This window comes from Eucyclogobius newberryi, unplaced genomic scaffold (genome assembly GCF_026437365.1).
Source record: "Eucyclogobius newberryi isolate DKJ021-1_F unplaced genomic scaffold, fEucNew1.0.hap1 SCAF_1, whole genome shotgun sequence".
NCBI lineage: Eukaryota > Metazoa > Chordata > Actinopteri > Gobiiformes > Gobiidae > Eucyclogobius > Eucyclogobius newberryi.
In genome coordinates, this window is record NW_027315723.1 from 34,773,463 (window position 1) to 34,796,142 (window position 22,680).

General features: G+C 38.7%; 1 protein-coding gene across 1 annotated transcript in view; it reads left to right on the forward strand.

Annotated features, from left to right (window-relative positions):
* The window catches only part of LOC140359686 (centrosomal protein of 128 kDa-like), a 67,899-nt gene extending 53,854 nt beyond the window's left edge, over positions 1-14,045 (forward strand). The window contains exons 20-25 of the mRNA XM_072444773.1: positions 259-308; positions 2,841-2,864; positions 5,543-5,620; positions 6,678-6,791; positions 10,720-10,828; positions 13,707-14,045. Coding sequence (XP_072300874.1) covers positions 259-308; positions 2,841-2,864; positions 5,543-5,620; positions 6,678-6,791; positions 10,720-10,828; positions 13,707-13,774 — 443 coding nt within the window. The 3' untranslated portion in view covers positions 13,775-14,045. The remainder of the gene's footprint in view (positions 1-258; positions 309-2,840; positions 2,865-5,542; positions 5,621-6,677; positions 6,792-10,719; positions 10,829-13,706) is intronic.
* The last annotated feature ends 8,635 nt before the right edge of the window (positions 14,046-22,680 follow it).

Below are 22,680 nucleotides of genomic sequence, written 5' to 3' on the forward strand. Positions count from 1 at the left end.
CATCAGCGCAAACATTTAATTAAGCAAACACCGGCTTGTTGTGTTGTAATTGCAAACAGTAAGGTGCAGCAGTCAGCGGTGCGCAGCCATGGTTTGTTTTCACTCCTCTTTCTACAAGTGCTCAGGTTGTAACAGCAGTCATGTTTGTTAGTGAACCACAAAACACGTCACTGTCACCAAAGTACAGCCTCCTCAAACCACACTGACAGCTTATTTGTTAAGTGGCTTTGTATAATCACACACATGTTGTCGTTGCAGAGTTGCTGGAGAGAAGTCGCAATAAGGAAGAGGAGATGAGATGTATTCAAGTGGGTATTGTATGTTACTATGTTATGTGTGTATTTTCCTTCAATGTTTTTGGCGGTGGCATATTCGACTTTATCGTCCAGGGCATTCGGCATAAGAGTCTGACACGTTAGATATGAACGAGATGTAAAAATCTGTCCACGTTACTGAAATCCCACACTTCTTTCGACAGAACCACCATCGAATGTTTTGTCAAGCTCGACTAAATTAGCATTTTGTTGATGAGTATTAAGGTCAGTCTAAAATATTTAAATTTGTCCTGCCCACAAGCGTTTGATTAACAATTCACAAAAGTGTTTCTGTGGCAGATGCTCACACTGCGCTCGGGACTTGCACATATTCAGGAAGGGAAATGACACAATACAAACAAAAGTATATCACACATTCCATGGTTACAGTTTGATCATGAAGTTTGCAACACGACCCTCTGTAAATAGTTGTCATTATCTGTCGTTTATTGCTGTAATGAGTTTGGTTATGCCAGCCTTAGACGGACAACATATTGGAAACACTGCTGTTGTGTTTCCTCTTAAAGTCTATATTTTCTAATTATGACTGTGGTAAATATCGATCCGTGAAGTTGCAGTTTGTGAAGACACATTCTGTCATCGAAAGGCGACGTGCCATTGAAAACAGACAATTTACACGAAACTGACACCATTTTCTGACAGTTTAAACAATCATTCAACAAATAAATGTGCTATCAGATCATATTTATTGTCAAATCATAATTGTGGTGTAGTGCATATTGATTTTGTGGCTCCTGTTTACTGTAACAGTTGTGGAATTACTTCTACTTATGTCACATCTGTGGCTCATGTCCAACCACAAAGTAGTGCCAAAGCCATGAATAAATTAACATTTGCAAATACTTAAATTGTGTATTAGTTCAATCTCCTATGCTTGTACATTTTTCTTGGCTTCAAAAAGAACAGATGCAGAGCTTTGTTAATGATTCTGATCAATGCATGGCATTCCATTTTCAGAGAAAATAACAAACATTTTATTTTCCCTCCACCTCAAACCATCTCACATTTATGTTTGCAGAGGTTTTGTGAACGAACAAATCTGAAGAGACGAATACTTTCCTGTTCTTTAAACTCAAATTCACACTTCACTGCAGTTTGAGGAGGGATTATGTCCAGTTCATGGACCACTGAATATCCAGGACTAGTGACTAGAAGAAGTGACACAAGACTCATAATCACTCTCACATCTCTATATCTATACATCTATAATCTATTTAGATATATATAGAAAGAGATAAATATGTAGATATAGATGTATAGATATAGATGTGCATAGATACATCGAGATACAATAGAGATATAGATATAAATGCTTTATTATATGAAACTGCATTCAGTTTCACTGGATGACTGGCACTAGTGAAGGAGTAATGACCCAGTGTTGTTTCATAGAAAGAGCTGCTACAGTGTTCCTTTGGACCTCATATTTGTGCTTGTTGTGAAATGTCTTCTGCCTTCTCAGTCCTGTGGCTCGTGGTGGCGCAGTGCTACAGCACAAACAGCCTTGGGCCTGTCAGACTCCGTACAGCTTTGCTTGGACAAGTAGCTAATTACTGCAGACACAACACTTCGCACTTTTAAAATCCTCCCAGGGCACTTCTTTTCAATACCACTACATCTACTACACTCTGTTGGCAAACCACCAACTCACCTTAGTCTGTAGTGGACCGGCCTGCGGCGTTGATGTGGCCCTTTACTCCCCATTAAGCAGCCCAACACGTAGCCCTGGCCCTCAGATATGCTGAGAAAATGTGCTGAGCATTTGGGCTTCCCCCTGGAGTGTGCAAGCTCGCCGCTGTTCCCATCTGCGGCGGCTTCCGTGGCACCTGCCAGAACTCATGTGCAATTAATCAGCCCTCCCCGAGCCAGTCAAGCTTTTAATTATGAAGGATGAGTAGAGCGAGAAGAAGCAGAGAGGAGACAGACAACAGGACAGGTGATGATGACGAGGAAAAATGGCATGTGGGGTTTGGGAGAGTGTTAAAACATTTTGAGATACGGAGAGACAGGCGGTCGAGGAATGGACGTTTGAGTGGCAGAGCAAACGGAGAACGCTTAGACATCTTTAGAGACAAAAACATCAGGAGGACTCGGAGGAGTGGGTCGCGCGGGAACAAGAAAGTTGAGTTGGTCTTTGGATGTCGAGTTTATACTGGCAACACTGAAGGTAGTTACGTCGCAACTGATATGCATAAACTCTTGTGAGAAAGGCAGATAATGGTGCTGCCAGGTGGTGCAGTGGTTAAGGCACAGCACACGTATACCAGGCTCCAAGTGCTGCCGGCCGCAGTGTTGTGAGTTCAAATCCTGACTCGGATGATTTACTGCATGTCTTTCCCTCTCTCATCCCCCATTTCACCCTGTCCTCTCCTGTCTAATAAGAAGAAAATCTCAAAATGTAAATACAATCTATTTTATGACTTCAATACTACAACTAGAGAAAGTGTGAAGAGTCATGTATGTTTATGAGGTATTGACCATTATCTTATTGTCTGATCTTAACAGGATCGAGTCCTGGACCTCGAGATGGTAAGTGATTATTTACACTAAAACATGGTGGTGGGAGATTTGTTGAAAAATGTATACTATTACAATTATCGTTTTGGAAATATACAAAATTAGTATAATATAATTAAAAATAACTCCTAAAATACTAACTACTCATTCTAATGTGAGGTCCCAAGCAAAGAGTATAATGTGATTTCTCTGCAATACAAAACAATATTGACATACACATTTTTGTCAAAATCATCCACCTCCACAGAGCCGTTTGTCTGAGCTTTTTGAGAGTTTGAAAAATGATGGAATAATTCTGGAAAAGTACTGTTCCATGTGACAATCATGTATTTTTAATTATTATGTATATTAAACCGCAAATATGAAACATAGTCATAGTTAGAGGTTGCGCATTATTACAAGTTTTTGATTAGTGTAACTAATTTCTATTCTATTCCGCTGTGCTTCTGGGTCAGTTTGACCTGAGCTCCACTAATCAATGCTTCTTTTTAAAGTGCTTGTCTTAATGGACTGCCATCAAGTTAAAAAAAACAAAAAAAAGTTCAAATCTGAAAATACTTTGTCACACTGGGTCAGAGTGATCTGTTGATCCAAAAATGAATGAATATGAAAACGGCAGGAGGGATACACATTTATGGCAGGTATTTAACTTAGACATGACTGCTTTAGATCTGAAGTTACAGCAGTCAGATTGAAATGATGGCTTTAGTCAAGGCTTCAGGCTCATTTAATTATGTCATTGAATGTTGACAATACATTATTGACTTCTCAGCACGTGTCAGGCAAGAGTAATCTACTGGATTATTGAACACATTTACAGACGACAGAGAAACAAACAATACATAATGTCCATCTTGCATGGCAGTTGTAGAGACTTAAATGTGTGTAGGCTGCAACAATCAAGCGGTCTATTGCTGGTGTTTGAATTGAGGGGCGCTCAAACCATTTATGCAAATATTAACAAAATTGAGCAAGTCTGAATGGAAATGTTTTCATCAACTATTGCAATTAAGATGACCAGGCAAGTCAAGTTTATTTGTCAAGCGCAATTCGTACACAAAGTCATTCAAAGTGCTTTATACAATAGGAAAAGATGCATTACAATCACAATACAAACAGATAACATCATTATTATAACATTTACTTATTTAAACTGCACATAGAATCTTTTCAGTCTGTTAATCTTAATCAATAGTAGTAATCTTAATCAGCAGAACCAGTTTTTATGCATAAAACTGAAACGTTGATTCATGGTTCATATGGCACCAACATGTCCGAGATGTACTTTGGCGCTAGGTCATGGAGAGACTTGTACATAAGTAGCATTTTGACATTCTGGTGGATCAATTCAAACCATAATCTGTTTGGGTTTTTTGTCTCGTTCTTTAAGATTTAATCACATTCAACACAAAACAAGGAACATGACACAGAGAGCAAGCAAACAATATCAAGACATCCAAGAAATGCCCTTTGAGCAGTGATTTAATGTCAGTGTCAATGTAGACAACCGTGATTGGTCAATACAATAAGTTCAATTATGATTTCCGGCCACTTTAAGGTCATGCCTTAATGATGCGGGCCAAAACTGCTAGGAATGAGAAAAGGTTTGAAAAAGCATTACATTCTACATAGAAAATAACACACACATTATACAAATGAACCATGTAAAACATTCACTTCATTCACACTTGCTTCTTTAATCTTGTTTTCAAGGTTGTCGTCTCTGCTCCTTCACTGAGCCTCACAAAAACACTCAACACTTCTCAGATGTATTACCCCATTCCCCATGGCAATTTCCTCTACTCCCTGTAGGGGTGCTAACACTAAATCTTGATCAGGAAACACCTAACTTCTAAACAGTAATGGGTGGTATTCAATAGATACATTATGTTACGTTCTAAAACATCCCAAAAATAAAGGTGATACCAATAATGCATAATTTCTTTTAGTGTATACTTTATTTGATATGTGGTTATGGAGCGTATGAAGGAAACGTATCCTCTGTATTTCAGATTTGACATTCTACACTTAACACTAATGTTTTTAATGTCTTCCTTCCATCTTAAAAAACACTATCACATTACTTCAACAGTACGTCCTGTAATACGCTGTAATAAAGGAGCATCAGAGGAGCCTTGACTTGTTCCTCCTGCTGTGAGCGTCTTCACTAATTGTGTGTTCGTTTGACCCACGTCTCGGACCTACGTCTCATTTTACTAATGTGTGTATCATCGATTCTCTCCCCTCACGTCTCTGCTTTCATCTGAACCTTCTGAAGTAGGAAGCGCTGAGGAAGAAATAATCAGGACAATTAAGGCTTTGGGATGTATCTAATTTTGCATGTGTTGTTTGAGGTGACTATCCAAAGTTAAAGAGGACATAGTAGGCTACTTTAGGTTACAAATTATTATTTTAAAGTCTTTTAAAGCATTATCCCATTTAACGTGGCACTAGGGTCCTCCATACAATAGCTCATAAAGGCATATTATGTGTTACACTTTATGCTACATTACTTTCTTAACAAAATGATAAAGGTATAAACATGGTCATTTCCTGATTTTAAAAACCTATTCTACCTCAAGCACAGATTTGACTAGTGCTGCTGCAGTACAGACAGTGATTTACAAGTTTCATGTTCGACAATAGTCTCTTAATATTATTGTTGACTCTTCTTGTGGTCTGTTGAATAGAGCACCAGAACAGCCCTAGACCGCCTCGAGGCCATCCCTGAAAAACAGTCTCTTCTAGACAACTTCAAGGATTTGGAGGCAAGTTTTACTGTTAATACAAAGTAGTAGAATCTGTTGAAGATTGTATTTTAAACGTGTATATTTAAAGATGCATTCTGTAACCTTTCTGGTTGAGGGCATCTGCCATCATGGAGATATTTTTGCCTCAGATCTGAGGTGTAACTTGGCCTCTCTCGCCTCACAGTAAGATGGTGTGTGGAGTTTGCATGTTCTCCCTGTGCTCTGGTTTCCCTTTTAAAACCGGATTTAAAAAAACAACAACACACATATACAATAGGCTCCCTCCCTCTGGGGCCAGGACTCCCCTACAAAAAGAGATGCTACTTCTAAGCGAGACTTTTCTGGTCAAATGAAGGTCAATAAATGCAGTACTGTGGAACATTATTGGCAAAGCTATAATATCTCCAGAAACAAATGAACGTTTCACCAAAAAGTTGCATAATTCACCTTTAAAGGACACATATGCTAAACTGACTTTTTAATTAACCATTTTATAACATTATTCCCTCATCAAAAGCATTCCTGGAGTTGCCTTTAGCTTAATTTATGTTTTTAGTAATCCTGTTTACCTCTTTACCTGCTCTTTTTCCTTTGAGCTTCAAAAACACTCTGGTTCAAGATCAACTCTTTCTGCTATGGATCAGCACTTCTGGTTCAGCGGGAATTCTGTTCACTTAAGAGGACAAAGTGAGAAATGTCTCACTACTAAAATCTGATATGTTAATAAATCATTGCTAGACTGAGAATCTCTGCCGTCTCATCACGTTCATTACAGCTGCATGCTTAAATTAGCATGTCAGTTAGCCTGTTTTTCTGTTTTTACCCCATGGTAATTCCCTCTGCTGCCAGTAGATGAAGTACCGACAACAATCCTGATCCGGAACGTCTCACAGATATAATAATAATAATGTAGGCTTTCAGTAGATGCAATATTTTAAGTTCTAAAACATGTGATGCCAAAGCAAAAGTACTAAAAGGCATTTTTAAATACCAATATAAAGAGTTTCGTGTCCATATTACCTGTTTTGGCATGGATAACAGAGTGTACATTCTTCTGGGCTGTGTCTTGCTCCAGGAGTCCCAGGAACAGAGGGAGCAAGTGGAGCAGCGCTACTCCAAGTATAAAGAGATCGTGTGGGACCTTCAACACCAGCTCGACGAGTCCAAACGCAAGATCCAGGAGTACAGGGTAAAAAAAACTAGCACCCAATAATCCACTAGCATTAAAAAAAAGCCCTATTTACAATACAAGAGGCCGTCATCTCAAACAACAGCCCACTCGGTTGTATTTCTGTCCTAATTTCCCAGTGTATTAGAATGCTGAGTGTTGAGTTAGTCGCAGTCCATTTATGAGTGTCGCTCGCCAACAGCGCTGCCGGTTTGTGCACCTCATTTACAACTTGTATGAATAAATGAATAATTCCACCAGCCACTGAATCACAGAGGGGCAGAGTCCAGCACTAACACAAATGTACAGTTCAACAAAGATCTGGATATATTATTGTTTGTTTGTCTGGATTCATTTGAGTTTCCCACTAATAATGAGCCTGTTTGACAATATTCAGATGTGTGACAGTTACTGAAACTTGGTTTTGCATGTCCCCGTCTGAATGAAAAATGAAGAAGTCCTACAGTTTTCTGCAACTGTGAGATTAATTGGAGTGCCCTCGTCTCATTCAGACCTAGGGCAGTCTTTAAGCCAATGCAGAATAAGGAATGGTAAAATAAATGCTCAATAACCGTTTCTGGGCCGTCATGAAAATTACAAAATCGAGTAAATGTTCAATATTTGATGTAGAATGATGTTTGAAGGAGGGTCATTATTTATCTGTACCTTTATTTGAACTACTGGGGAAATGTGTTCTTTTTCAACAGTATAAGATCACATTTGAGCTGCTTCTCTCAGATATCACTCCATTAACTATGTCGTGAGATTGAACAATGCAATTATAACTTTGATCTAGGACTTTACTATACTTTTTAGCAACTTTTTATCATATTTATTTTTTATTATGCTTAGTATTTTATAATTCATGTCCATTGTTTGTGGAGTTGCTTTTAACCTTTTACCGTGCACTCTGAGCAGGGCTGCTGCTCGCCATTTGGGTGCCCTAAGCATAAATGCTCAGAAGTGCCCCCCGGCCCCCAAGCCCCAAGCCCCGTCCAATGTGTAAAAATATGTAGGGGTTTGACAACCTGAAGGTGACCATTTCTGAAGTATTTTTAAAAAAATATGTTTTTAATTTTATAATTGTATAAATCTGATTCTGATTGGGAAGCAAAGCCTCTCCAGTCTGAACCTTGCAGCGTTTAGTTATTGGACTTCTGTGCTAGACATGAATTGTCCATGAGGAACACCATGTTGAAGCACAAGGGTGTTCATCAGTGCATGTGCCACCAGGAGACACCCTAGGCCGGAGCTCAATGATCGACTTTGCTGTCATTTCATCTGACTTTCGGCCATGTGTCTTGGACACTCGGGTGAAGAGAGGGGCAGAGTTGTCAACCAATTACCACCTAGTGGTGAGTTGGATCCGCCAGCAGAGGTGTAAACTGAACAGATTTGGCAGGCCCAAGCGCATTGTGAGGGTCTGTTGGGAATGTCCTCGGTCAGCACGGTCTTCAACCCACACCTCCAGAAGAGCTTCTCCCTGATTCAGGAGGAGGCTGGGGACATTGAGTATGAGTGGACCATGTTCTCATCCTCCATTGGCGAAGCGGCCAATCGTAGCTGTGGTTGCAAGGTCTCAGGTGCATGTCGCTGCAGAAACATCCTCAGAGATATTCTGGCAAACCATCCAACACCTCAGGAGGGGAAGCAGTGCTTCACCAACACTGTTTATGGTGCAAGTGGAGAGCTGTTGACCTCAACTGGTGATGTCGTCGGACGGTGGAAGAAATACTTTGAGGATCCCCTCAATCTCGCTGTCATGTCTTCTGAAGAAGACCCACGTTGATGTCACCGAGGTTGTTGGGAAACTCCTCGGTGCAAACAACTATTGTGTATTCTGGGACTGCCCTGTCGCTCAAAAGAATTGGACTGAAATTCAAAACTCCTGTCATGGACACAATAATCAAATTGTAACATACTTTTGGCAGCAGGAAAAAAGATCATCACAAAGAAATGGCTGACACAAACCTCACCAACGATCAAGGATTGGACTGACTTCGATTGATTTGGGACTAAATTGGATTTGTGTATAGGACATGTTTTGTTGTAATTTTATTTATGTTTTGTCATACTGTGCCATTTGTGTTTAATATTACTTACTATAGATTTCAAAAATTGATTCACTGGGACTATCATGCTGAAGGCTTATTGTAGAATATTGTTTTTTCTGAAGCAATATAAAGAAGCCCTTTACAACGGGAGGATGATGATGATTGAAATTAAAATGACACCATAATCAAACTAAAAGTAGTAATTAGACGAGGCAAACCTGCTTGTTCAAAATGAAAACCCACCCACACAATCTGTTCTGAATTATTATATTTCCTGCTAAAAAACAGCCAAAATCTTGAACCCCATGTGTAAATCCTGGAGGTATCTTATGAACTACCTAATTGTTCTTGTTAAATGGTCCTGGAAGTAAAGCAGCCAAGAGAGCCATCCTCATGAAGCCCAGTGTTGACAGGCGAGTACCTCCCATTCCCCGAGCAGCCTTAGTGTCACTCTTCAAACGCCTTTAAGAGCCAGATTACCACCGCGCTTTGCCAAATGACTCCGTGTTGAGCGATAAGTGGCCATTGCATTAGCCTAATAGCTGCTCCTGCTCCAGTTTGCTAAAGGAAAATAGGATGGGTTGAATGTCTCTGTGCCACTTGGGTCTCGAGTCAGATCCTTGGGTCAAAGTAATGACGGCTGTGGGGGGGAACTGCACAATGGAGTGAAAACCAGACTTGGGAAGGCAAGGCAATGGTCCAAAACGTGTCCAGAAGCAGGGAAATGGGGAAATCGCTTGGGAAATACCGTAGTTAACGATACAAAAGGTGTGCTTTTCTGTGATCGTCTCCATGGAGATGTTATTGCTTTGTAACATTGTCAAAAGAAAATCTGATATTAGTGGCTTAAACAGAACATAACATTACCTGAACAGTTTTAGATTGATCTTAAGCTTTATCAGAGCCAGTATAAGACTAGAAATGACAACTATTTGCATTCTTGCGATGAGTTTGTGTCATGCAAAAAAAACATCTTAATGGAGCCAAACGGATGATAAATTTAGAGAGCTGTGTCTTTAAGAATAAGTATAAATGTCAAAGGTACTGATGTTCAGATTCGTTTACCTACTGAGTCAATCGTAGTTGGCATAATATACATTTTTAGTTGTATGATTACTGTGAGACAAAACATCATGATTAATAACAATTACTCATGATTATTGACACAAAATAAAAGTGAAATCCTTAATTTTTGTTCATTCTAATGCATTATTGTTCCAACAAGCTTTATGAAATCACACTTTATGAATGCAGAATGTTATTGCGATACATTTTATTATTTGTATATATATTTTTTATTGAACTCATTTATTGCTATGCTTTAGTTTTATGATTTTGCTTTGATTTGACTGGTTTTATTTCTTTTAGGACTAGTAAGATCAAACGTAAGTAAGATCCAGGACTTTGGAAACGACTATTTATAAAATGTGCTCTAGAAATAAAGTAGATTTGGAGATAAAAAGTGCCACATTAAAAGCACTTTACATTTATGTTCATTTTTCGTACTAAAATTTAAATTAAACACATTTTAAAAACAGTTGACAAAATGGGACACTTTCTTTGGACATAATATGCTCTAACTTCTTCTTTTAATTTTTTATGCCACTCCCTTTTTTCTCTTTTTTTTATGTACCATGTGATCTCTCTGGTCCTGATCTTTTTTTTTTAAGTTATTATTTTTACCATTATTATTTGTGTTGTTTTTGTTATATTATGTTCAATGTATTTGTATATATACCAGTACAATAAAAAAAAGAAGAAGAAGAAACCACATCATTTTGCCTCTAAAATAGTCTCAATTATTCATGTTTAGTTCTTAGATGTATTATGTTCCAGAATAATCCCCATTATCGATTTACCGTATAATCCTAACATCCACGGCTCTGTCTGTTCAGCACGAGAAGCTGGACGCCACGACGCGGAGCCTGCGTCTGGCCGCGCTGTCGTCCTCCATCAAAGGCCCCGGCACGTTCCCGAGCGCCTCCCTCAGCCCTGGCGCTCTCTGTGGGTATTTATATAATCCGCCCGACACTGCCGTCTATCACGCGCTTTGATGCCAGCCGTTTTTTCTTCACACTTTGCTTTTGCCGGGTAATTTGACGATGTATGTTTATTTTTAAATCTGGTAGGACGCCTTCACAAGTCTACTTTGTCAAACTATCAATAGGCATATCACTTTAAAATGTACGATCCCATTGGAAAAGAGAACACATTCACAGTCGGGTTTATAGGCCCATGTTATTCTTGTGATTATTTGGACTTCTGTGTGACCAGAGGTGTTTAAAGGAGGGTCCAAAACCTTCTATTCTTTTATTACTCTGCCCGGAATGTTCCACAAAACGGCATAAAACTTTACTCCGCAAACAATCTCCATGGAACCAAGTCTCTTTTTGGCAATGAAATACTTGTAAATGAATAAATTAAAGATGGGTAATGTTAATTATACCATACTGTGGGACTTTCTAGGCATGGCAATGAACATTTGTATTAATATTTGTCAAAAGACATAACATAGGAGGGAACAAACATCGCTTCTGTTTGACTTTGAAAGATTACATTTATTGACATTTACAGACAAAAACACATTGATATCGACAGATGGCATTTGGCAGTAACATTTTCACGAGACGAGCAGGTGGCGGTCTCTTCTCTATAAAACAAACAAAATGCACTTTAATGGTTGTTTTCAGAATCTGCCATGAGGTAATACTGGCAGATATGTGACTGTTTTTCCTATTGATTACATGGTATTCACAGAAATATACAAAAGGACAATTACAAAACTGATCATTTGAATAATCGGTGACCACATTTTACCAGCCCCAGATCACATGGTCCCGATGTCGTCTGAAACATTACAACATCTGTTTATTACGGATTTAATTATGACGTCGAGTGTTGGGCAGATTGTCGAAATATTGATCATATCGTGAATGTTGTTTAAAACCTATCCAAAATTGTGATTTTATCGTTTGTAATAGAGAAAATGTTGCAGAAAGAGTTGCTTAAACATACACTTGCACTCTTTGTCTGATATTTAAACCTCAACTAACACATTTAACGACACATTTGAGCTCTTTTCTGTTGAATTAACGTTACAAAAACTCTGCATTTTTGTCAACGTCGCCCTTAATGACATCACAGGTCCAAACAAACGCGCGGAAACCGTGACTTTATCTTTACATTATCGCCGCGCTTAAGGGAAAATCAATGAGCCAGACCATTGTGCAAAGCCCCGAGGCAGAACTAAATTCCCAAAATGCGGTTACAGCGATAGTGATCGAGGCTGAAATGATGACATCACTGACGACGTACGATGTCGTGTCGTCGTGTGAAGCCCAAACCCAGCAGCTGTTACTCAACACCACACAATAAACCTCTAGTTCCATGATATTAGTGCTACGAATGGAAAATCCTTTATCCAGTCACACAAACGACAGGAAATGGCTCTCAAATGTGCGAGTCTGGCAGCATGGAACCCTCCCGTCTGTCGTCGCGGGGACACACTTCCAGTTTCGGTGGCTAATTTCAGCTCGACTTTTCCCCGCGAGTGCGTCTGAGCCTCCCCGCCAGCGGCTCCGGGCCAAAAGCACTCGTTTTGCCTAAGCCAGTTCCAGACTCCTGGCACGGCGTCAGAGCCTCTTCTGACGCTGCGTTTAACCTGCTAATGCTGCGCCACGGCTCTCCTCATCTGCTGGATCATTCGCCCTCACTTTTATTGCCAAAGCGTTCATCTTTTTAGGCGCTAACTCTGACAGATGCCGCGGGTGGACTTTTTACGCACCGAGCGGCGATTAAATGCCCAACTGGACTTTGTGTTTTTTTACAGATGCCAAAAAAAATGGAAACTGTCAAAACAATCGTGGGCTTCCGTAGGGCGGGACGACATGGGAAGATAGATGGTCATGATTTATTTGCTCATATTATTTATCACAATATTCAACTCCATTTGATTTATTTTCAGTAAGATAAATTGGGCTTTTTGTGTCAGGGCTGTAACGATTAATTGACTAATCATGAGTAGTTGTTAAAAAAATAATCATAATAGTTATAATAATAGTCTGGACTGTACAGATTATAAAACATGTGCCAAATACTGTATACAACAAAGCATTAGTAAATGAAAATATTTAAAAAATGATAAGCGACCTCTGATTTACATAAATAATGCGGTTTATTCATAAATATTCTCTATCTAGAAGCCTTCAGTCACCATAGTTGTCTTTATTTGGTTTAAAATGTACCTAAAAAGTCTCAATGCACAATAGAAATAATCGCTGACTAATCCATCTTAACTACCACAATCGATCTTGTCTTATGTCTTTTTTTCCACTCGAGTTCCATTTAAAACACACACAAAATAGCCCTTTTGTTTCTCTAAAGGCTAAATTCCTCCAAACCATATCCTTTTACTGCCAAATGACCACTATTAAAACAATTCAATCATGATTTGATTCAAATGTGACTGTTGCGCAGCCCTACATTTCAGTTATGGATGTCATTTTGAGCCTTTATATATTAGCATTATTGGGCACAATGATTCATTTTGATCATCATAATCATTGTCTGAACTTTAAAGACTCATAAAACTTATTTTTTAATAGGTTTTAAACAGAGACAGCTGTATTACTAAATCAAAATGTCCAAATATAACTTCTTATTTATATCACTGATGAGTAAATCCTCTCTTTCTAGAAGCCTCCCGTCACCACATTTCACCCTTAATTTGGTTGATGTATTTCAAAAGTTTCACTGCACAATAGAAATAATCGCTGACTCGTCGACTTCTGAAATAACGGTTATATTTACTTCCCCGTCACGAATCGTCTCACTGTCTCACAGAAACATGTTTAGATCGTCTCGTTCTGGTCTCTTTTCGCAGCTTCCATCAAACGCCTGAGCGCCCTCGACCTCGGGAGCTCCACAATGAACGGGACCTTCACCCATTGAGTCCGCTTCATGACGACTCCGAACAAAGGCGCGGCGCTCCCTTCTCCTCGTGAGCCCGACTCTGCCCCCTTCAGGACCACAACTAAACGACACTCCGCGCACTCGGAGGAGGGGAACGATTCAGAGTTTACCAAAGTTTACGGAGGAGTTTTGACGCTGTAGAAAGTGCACACTACTGTTAAAGTGTTACTAACTCATTTAAAAGAACCCGTTTCTATGTGAAAAATGCAATGTTTCTAACTTTACTTTGTAATCCCAGAATGCCAAATGTTTTTTGTGCAACAATAATGTCTGACTTGGGCCCTTTATTACAGACTGTTAGTTGTCAGGACTGTCATGATATCAATATTTAGTGTTACGATTATTTTGAGAAAAAACATTACAATTTAACGATTATTCACGATTATTGACGTCTTCAGTGACATCTTTAAATTTCTTTCACACTCATTTTCTAACATATTACTATTCTTCAAGTTTGTGACCGGCTTTACAAAATGTAACTTTCCAAAAGACAAGATAAAAGATAAAATTTGACGAAAACAGACGGGTACAAAAGCTATTCACAGGTCTGTTTTTTGACGATAGATTGAACTAAAAATACTTAATTTTGCTTCTAAAGCTGTCAAATGTATTATTTTTTTGGTTCTCACAATTGTATTTTGACCTGAATAATCACGATTATCGATAAACCATATGACCTTCACGTCCCCACCTGCTGTGTAATGCCAAACTTTAGTCTCCAAAACAGGGAGGTCAAGATTACCGTATCTTCCGGACTATAAGTCGCATCAGCCAAAAAATGCATAATAGAGAAGAAAAAAACATAAAAGTCGCACTGGAGTATGAAATGAGGTTGCAAGTGTGAAAATAACAAATAACATATACTTTATTACTTATACTCTGGAGCGACTTATATGTGATAAGTATAAATATAAGTATAAGTTGTACCCCGGCCAAAAGTATGAAAAAATACTTTTTTGTTTATCTTGATTCTTCAAGTCACACTGTATCGTGAGAATTGTAAGAACTAAAAAAAACTATCAATTGTAGACGCAAAATTAAGTCTTAACTTTATAGTCCAAAAAAATCATCTAATTGTAAAGTGCAGTTTTAATCTCGGCTGTTTTTGTCGTCTTCAGAACGTTCAAACACAAAACGCTGGTCTCAAACTTTAAAAATGGAAACGTGTGAGACGACATTTTGTCTCAATAACCACAACCTCCATAAAGTTTTTAAATCAACATTTCACTTCAAAATCCCGCACATTATTGACACGTACAGTTTCATAATTGGCAGAAACCCAGAGTTCACCTCAGACTTTTAATATCTTTGTTCTACAGGGCCCAACTTTTTGCACGATCCGCATTTTCTTTTCTCCACAATGCATTTATGTGCCGCCTCCATTTTAGCTGTAACTGTGTTTTAATATTATGCAGTATATATATTTTAAAAAAGGAACTGCACTGTAAGAGATGTCTATTTTTTAAGCGCCACGGCAGATGGAAATAAATCCGGCGAGGCTAAATGTCTTATTTAATAAACCCTGTTGTCCCTGTGTGTTCTCTCTGAGACTCGTGAATCTCCTGCTGCAGCGGTTTTCCCAAATCCTTCATTCTCCACGAAGAGCCACGAGAGAGCGAGCGGAGCGAGGCGCAGAGACGAGCCCTCTGCTAATTTACCGCTCCACTTCAAAGCCCTGAACACGGAGCTGCTGTGTAAACACTTCTCCTGCTTGTACTTCATCTGCAGGTGTTGTATTGTTGAACCGGAGGTACAAGACGGACAAGGCTCGGGGCGCGTCGCAATCTTTCAAAGTATATTTAAGGATGGAAAAGTATGTTGTGATATTTAAATGTGAACTTAAACTCTTCTGAGGGTCGTCCGCCTGCTGCTTCTGACATTTGTTCATGGGGGTCGAAATCCTGCATTTTTACTGTGAGCAGGCTCGCCCCTCCACAGATCTGATGTGTGGATTGGCCTGGTGGTGTTACTTGCTTGTCTCTATGGAGATAGGCAAGTTTAAAGCCGTACTATTAAGCTTTCCAGGGTTGAAGAAGTATAAAAGAGATTCTGTTACTTAAAAATGGGACAGAAAACTAAAAGCACAACTACATTTACTTCTACTTCTGTTCCATCTCCAGAAAGTACTACAGAATTTAGTGAAGTAAAGTTGCACCAAAAAGGATTCTCATGCCGTGTCTGGGTTAGTTTAATAGTCCAGATACTAACGTTTAAAATCTCAGTTTGATGGGAAGGTTTTCCACTTTATATACATTTTATTACCACTTTATTTAAACAAGCGCATCAAACCATCTTCTGTTTATGTTGTAGTTGATCTTTTTCATGTAAACATATTCTGTAATGACAATAACAGTGCTTTTCTACACACTCAAAGACATTTGTATTATTCATTTGCTGCACATGTGGTGGAAAGTTACCTGCTACCTCACAAGCCTATAGTATTTATGAGAAGAGTTTACACCAACATAAGGTGCCATTGTCTCACAAAGTGTGTCCAGAGAGAGCAAAGCTGAGCAGGGCTTAGGACAGAAAACACCACACGGCTTCTCTAAGCTTCATCCAATCCATTTCATCTTAAGGCTAAAGAAAGTTTGACGCTGTGGTCCAGACGGAAAGCTCAACAAACGGGTTTACAATACAATCAGGTCGAGCGTTGGGACATTATCCTGTGCTTTATAAGAGTCGGGAGTTTCTTTATTTTAATTCTGTTCAAATTTCACCTTTCAAACACATCCAGGAGCATTAACGTGAGGGAAGGATGAAATATGAACGGCTAAACACACAATCCCATGTGTTTCAGCACATGTGTGTAGAGCTCCTAGATACAGGTTTCATTTATTTAGTTTGTTTTTTGCAGAGATAATTATTTTACTCACCATTAAAATTGCAAATGGTTTCAGTTTTTGACAAAAAATCTGATAAAACTATATTTAAAACTATTAATTTTTGTTTTAATTTTACATTAAATTATAAATAATGATACATAATAATGATTAAAAAAAAAGAACTTATGGTACAACACATTTGGCTGCACTATCTATAAGAACTTTAGCCATTTGATAAATCTAATAATGTATGGACTTTGAAAATAGTACACTTGATTGCCACCAGATGATGTCACGAGGAGGGACCAAGCCTTTTGAGCTGTGGAGAGGAGTAACCAAATTGGAGTTTATTTCACAGTTGCAAAATCGACTTCTTTATAGAGAGTTCCGTTTTGCATTAATCAACACAGGAAATACAGGCTGTTTATTGTTTTAAAGCTATTTTTAATGTCAAATAGTAATGCAATTAAAATCCTGTGTCTGCGTCTCAGAATCACTCGTTCAGGAGCAATACACCATGTTCTACTTTTTTTCTGGCTCACTTTTGTGGTGCTTTTGTCACACGTTTTGTGGCACTTTTCCCCCAGGCTTGATTGACGCTCGTTTCTCTCTAAAATAACGTGCAAATCTTGACTGCCTGAAAACACAAAATTATAATGATGAGCGATTACAACTGCTGATCGCTTCCCTTTTCCTCTATTCATCACAAACAATCCAATAAATCACATTTGTTTCCTTCTGACAACACGCACTTCCACACATTAAAGCTACTTAACTGTACCACTATATATTACATTTCTTAAGTGCGTTCCCAACAGACTCCTTCTCCATTTGCATCCTGCCCCATCATTAGTCCTGTTTTTCTACATTTTGTCGGGGCTGAGGGAAGCTAATAAATTGAACCTCCCCATCGGCCGCAGTTTATTTGAGCAAGCAGAAAGCATGTCAGAGGAGTTGATAATCTGCATTTGCACATGCATGAGCGGCTAAGCGCACATCTGTCTCCTGCTTGTCAAAATAAAGAGGGAGAGTGGTATTTGGGAGTCAGAATGTGGGACTTGTAATTCAAATATGCACGAGAACACAGCTCGAGTGTCTAACGAAGGTGGAGCGGGGAAACGAGGGTGTTCTGAGTCGGCGAAGCGAGAGCAAACAGACCCTGAAGTGCCGTCCAGGATCATGGGATTCTATTGTCCTGTGTGCTTTTGTTTTATTTTGTATTTCCACTGCAATTGTGTGCCTCCAACTCTCAAAAAACTCTTTAAATATATCACCATTCTCCTTTTTAAGATTTTATGCTGAACTTATTTAAATCTAAATTGTGGAGCAAAATGATGGAATGAGTAAAGTGACAGTATAAACATTTCAATAACAAATAGTAAAACATTTCTGAAAGGAATATTAAGGGTGGTATGGCCGATTTTTTTCAGCAAATTTTTTATCATATTTCCTCGTGGCGTGGATAAATCATTAGTCCTGCCACGTATCAATCATAAAACGCACCTACCGCTCACCTGCAGCCGCATCAGGCTCGTCCCCACGTTTCCGCGTGCCTAAGCGCATGGATCTATCATAATATAGTTCCCTCAGTGTACGGGGCAAAATGAAGACGGAGAAAGACAGTTCGAGCTGACGCAGAAGTGGACAGAAATCTACGGGAGACGAGCGATGCGATGCGATCCGTTGCGCTAATAAACAAACGCACGTGTGTGTTGTATCCTTTAATAGACAAATATAAATTGTAATTATAAAATAAAAATTATAGTAAAAAATGCAAAAGCTTCATGTCAATCTCGTCCAACCAGAAGTCTTTAGTTGTACTTTTACTCTTGACTCTTCTCTCCTCTGCGCTGCCTTTGACCCGTTGGTGAAAAAACTGGATGCACCTTTAACAAATGACTCTTTATAAATCCTCACACATTATGTATATTTTACACTCATCTCATAAACTGCAAGAGTGTCAGAATTTAGTGAAACTCTGACACTTCTGATCATGTCGTTAGTGAGACTGTGTTCTCACCTCTAATATGAAACGTCAGTCCACAGCAAAAACACTGAGGGTCATATCAGTAGAACAAATCCTGATCTGAATCCTGGTTTGTTACTTTGTGACAGGTGGATTAGCCAATCACAACAAAGTGTGAACTTTCAGGAGCATTAGTTGGAGATGATATAACACTAGCAAGTGAATTTGTGATCTAGACTCTAAACTATTTGGATGTCAACTTTTAGACCCACCAAAATATAGTTTATATTAGCTTTTCTTGTTTTGTTTTAGATTTCGTTGCCCGTAGGCTTTATTGAAAGGAAAGTAAAATGTGAAATGAGGGATGAGAGAGAAGGGAGGACATGCAGTAAATTGAGTCGAGATTCAAACTCACGACGCTGCGGCCTGAAATACGTGTGCTGTGTTTTAACCACTCGGGCAGCACACAGAATGGCGCTTTTCATGACACTCAAAGTTGCCTTACACTTTTACATTTTTACACGCCGCTGTTTTTATTCAAAATATTCCCAGATCACTTCATTTTTAAATAATGTAAATCAAAAGTTTTATATCAGTCACTTTGATTCTCTTTATCTGCCACTTTAAGGCTTAATGTCGCTGTCCATGGTGCTGAACTGAAGAATAACTCGTTTTATAGTAATAATTTAGAGCTCAGTTATATTTATTTGAGTAACTTTTAAGAGTAGAGTTCTTTTTAGAGTAGTTTTCTGGCATCATACTTTTACTTCTACTCAATTCATATTATGTTTGAAGTAGCAGTAAAAAGCTATAATAAAGCATTTGAAAGTGACAAATGCTTTATGTTGACAATAATAAAATGAGTCTGAATATTTTTGGTGTTCTTTGGAAATTCCAGGGTTTGTGCATTATTTTAAATAACATTAATCATAGAATTAATCATAAATCAAATTTGAAATACATTTTACATCCAAAATGTTACTTTTCCTGGAGTAATTATTTGGGTCACTTCACCTTTTACTTTTACTTGTTGAGTAATATCATATTGAAGTAACATTATTCTTAGTTGAGTGCACATTTTGGCTACTTTACCTCTGTTTATTGTCTACATACATGTAAATGTAATTCTCCAAAGTTAAGTTTGTCTGGTTTTTGGTCCATTAGTAACTCTGAGTCTCAAAACAACGCTCTGGACCATGGCGCTGAGAGCCTGGGCAGCCATCAATGATTCCCATTACAACAAACCTATTTGGCTTACATTACAAACTCATTGGGTCGGACCGCTCTTCTCTGGGCTCGGGGCGGGGCCCAATCCCGCTGCTAATTCTCAACAAGTGAGCGGCTTTTTTCAGTGGAGTCTCCCAATCAGCCTCATACTCTCAAGTGTGCAGAGGAAACACAAGCTTTTGTTCAGGGGCTGTGAAATATAATTCATATATTTATATTAATATATTTAGAGTCTCGTTTAACCACTCTTCACTCAGTGTAGTAGTGGTTGTGTGTACGTTGTGAAATTATATAGTTATATATAATAGTAGTATAGTAGTATAGTAGTATGGTAGTATGGTAGTATAGTAGTATGGTAGTATAGTAGTATGGTAGTATAGTAGTATAGTAGTATGGTAGTATAGTAGTATAGTAGTATGGTAGTATAGTAGTATAGTAGTATGGTAGTATGGTAGTATGGTAGTATAGTAGTATGGTAGTATAGTAGTATGGTAGTATGGTAGTATAGTAGTATGGTAGTATAGTAGTATAGTAGTATAGTAGTATGGTAGTATGGTAGTATGGTAGTATGGTAGTATGGTAGTATAGTAGTATGGTAGTATAGTAGTATGGTAGTATGGTAGTATAGTAGTATGGTAGTATGGTAGTATGGTAGTATAGTAGTATAGTAGTATAGTAGTATGGTAGTATAGTAGTATAGTAGTATGGTAGTATGGTAGTATGGTAGTATAGTAGTATGGTAGTATAGTAGTATAGTAGTATGGTAGTATGGTAGTATGGTAGTATGGTAGTATGGTAGTATAGTAGTATGGTAGTATAGTAGTATAGTAGTATGGTAGTATAGTAGTATGGTAGTATAGTAGTATAGTAGTATGGTAGTATGGTAGTATGGTAGTATGGTAGTATGGTAGTATGGTAGTATAGTAGTATGGTAGTATAGTAGTATGGTAGTATAGTAGTATGGTAGTATAGTAGTATAGTAGTATGGTAGTATGGTAGTATAGTAGTATGGTAGTATGGTAGTATGGTAGTATGGTAGTATAGTAGTATGGTAGTATAGTAGTATGGTAGTATGGTAGTATGGTAGTATGGTAGTATGGTAGTATGGTAGTATAGTAGTATGGTAGTATAGTAGTATGGTAGTATAGTAGTTAAGAGCTGAAAAGAAAGCTACAAAAGAGAATTCAACAGTCCAATGTAAAAGCCCTTTTCTTGCCAGCCTTAATAATAGAACAAAGCTCTTCATAGTGCCATTTTCACCATGGTAACCAACTGACCCACCGTCTACCACATGAAGGTGAGGTCAAAGACTTGTTAGAAGTCATTGTTCAGTGTGAAAACCTTTCGCTGTTTTATTCCTTTATAATAATCAGCTTGTAAAACTCAAGGCTAACTGAGTTCAAATTGAGCTCTCTTGTCTTTCTTTCTTCACCGTCTTTTACATTTTATTGGTAAGAAGTCCAGATAACTCGTCACCTTTCATTTGTATGTGAAGGAGCGTTTGATTTGACGTAACTGCGGTTAATGTGGTTCTACAAATGTCTATGGGCGGTGAAAACAGCATATTTCCGAGCACTGAGCCTCAAATGCAGGAACATTCTCAAACACGCTAGAATGGATCACACACACACACCTTGAAGAAATCATACAACTCATGACCAAGCTCATGACCAGGGATCACCAGGGAGGATTTCACACAATAATACGTCCCCTTAATGCCATTTTTGAGCTGCTTTCCTGTTGTCACTAAAAGCCAAATCACTAACTAGAACATTACATCACTGCTGCATGGATTTCCTCTTTAATCCATGTGTCTGGGTGTGAATGCTGCTGAGCTGTGCTGCCAGTGCTTGTCTGTAGGGGGCACTGTATATGTGCGTCTGTCTGTGGGTGGCTGAGCTGTTTATCATGCAGCGTTGACGGTCTGTAAAAGCTTTTGTCGGAAGAACTGCAGATTTAGAGTCAGATTAGCGCATTCATATCTTGGCAGTTAATTAGGAGCTGAGGAGAGAGGGCACAACTATCCCCCTGACTCAATACTAAGATTGTCCTGGGCCGCTGAGTTCCTTTTTGCCTCCGATCTGCCAGAAATGTGGATGTTGTTTTTGACGGTTCTTTTAAGTTTGACCTGCAAATCAGCCGAGTTGTTAGATCTGCCTTTTATCAGCTGCGCTTGCTCAGTCCGGAGAAAACATATCTCCCCTCTGCTCTGACCTGGAACGTGTTGTTCTTGCTTTTACAACCTGCCGCTGAGACTACTGTAACTCGTTTGCTCACAGGCACCAGAAAATATGGTCACATTTCTCCTATTGCAGGCGTCTTCGCTCTGGTTCAGGATTGATTTTAAGATTTGTTGATGGTTTTCAAATGTAAGGCGGGCTCCTCCTTATCTTTCAGAGCTTTTGCCTGTCCATGTTCCTACTAGAGCATTGAGATCAGCAAATCTGATGACCTTGGATGTTCAGAGGTCACGGTTAAAAACCAGAGGGGACCATGCGTTTGCAGTAGTAGGTCCCACACTCCAGAATAGACTTCCTCAGGTCATTATAACAGCCCAGTCTCTGAATATTTTTTAAATCTTTGTTGAAAACCTTTTAGTTTACACAGGCTTTTAACACGAGATGAGAAGAGCATTTTATAGCATTATTTTACCTTGTTCTTTACATATCTTGTATGTTTTATTGTATTATATATTGCCTTTGTACAACACTTTGTACAATGGACTGGCCCTACATTACATCTCAGAACTCCTACAAACACTCACATATATTTACACTCCTGCACGCGCTCTGATGGGTCTGGCAGGGTCAGCAAAGCGAGACTTAAAACCAGGGGGAAAGGCAGTGGAGTGCGGTCAGGGCAAACAA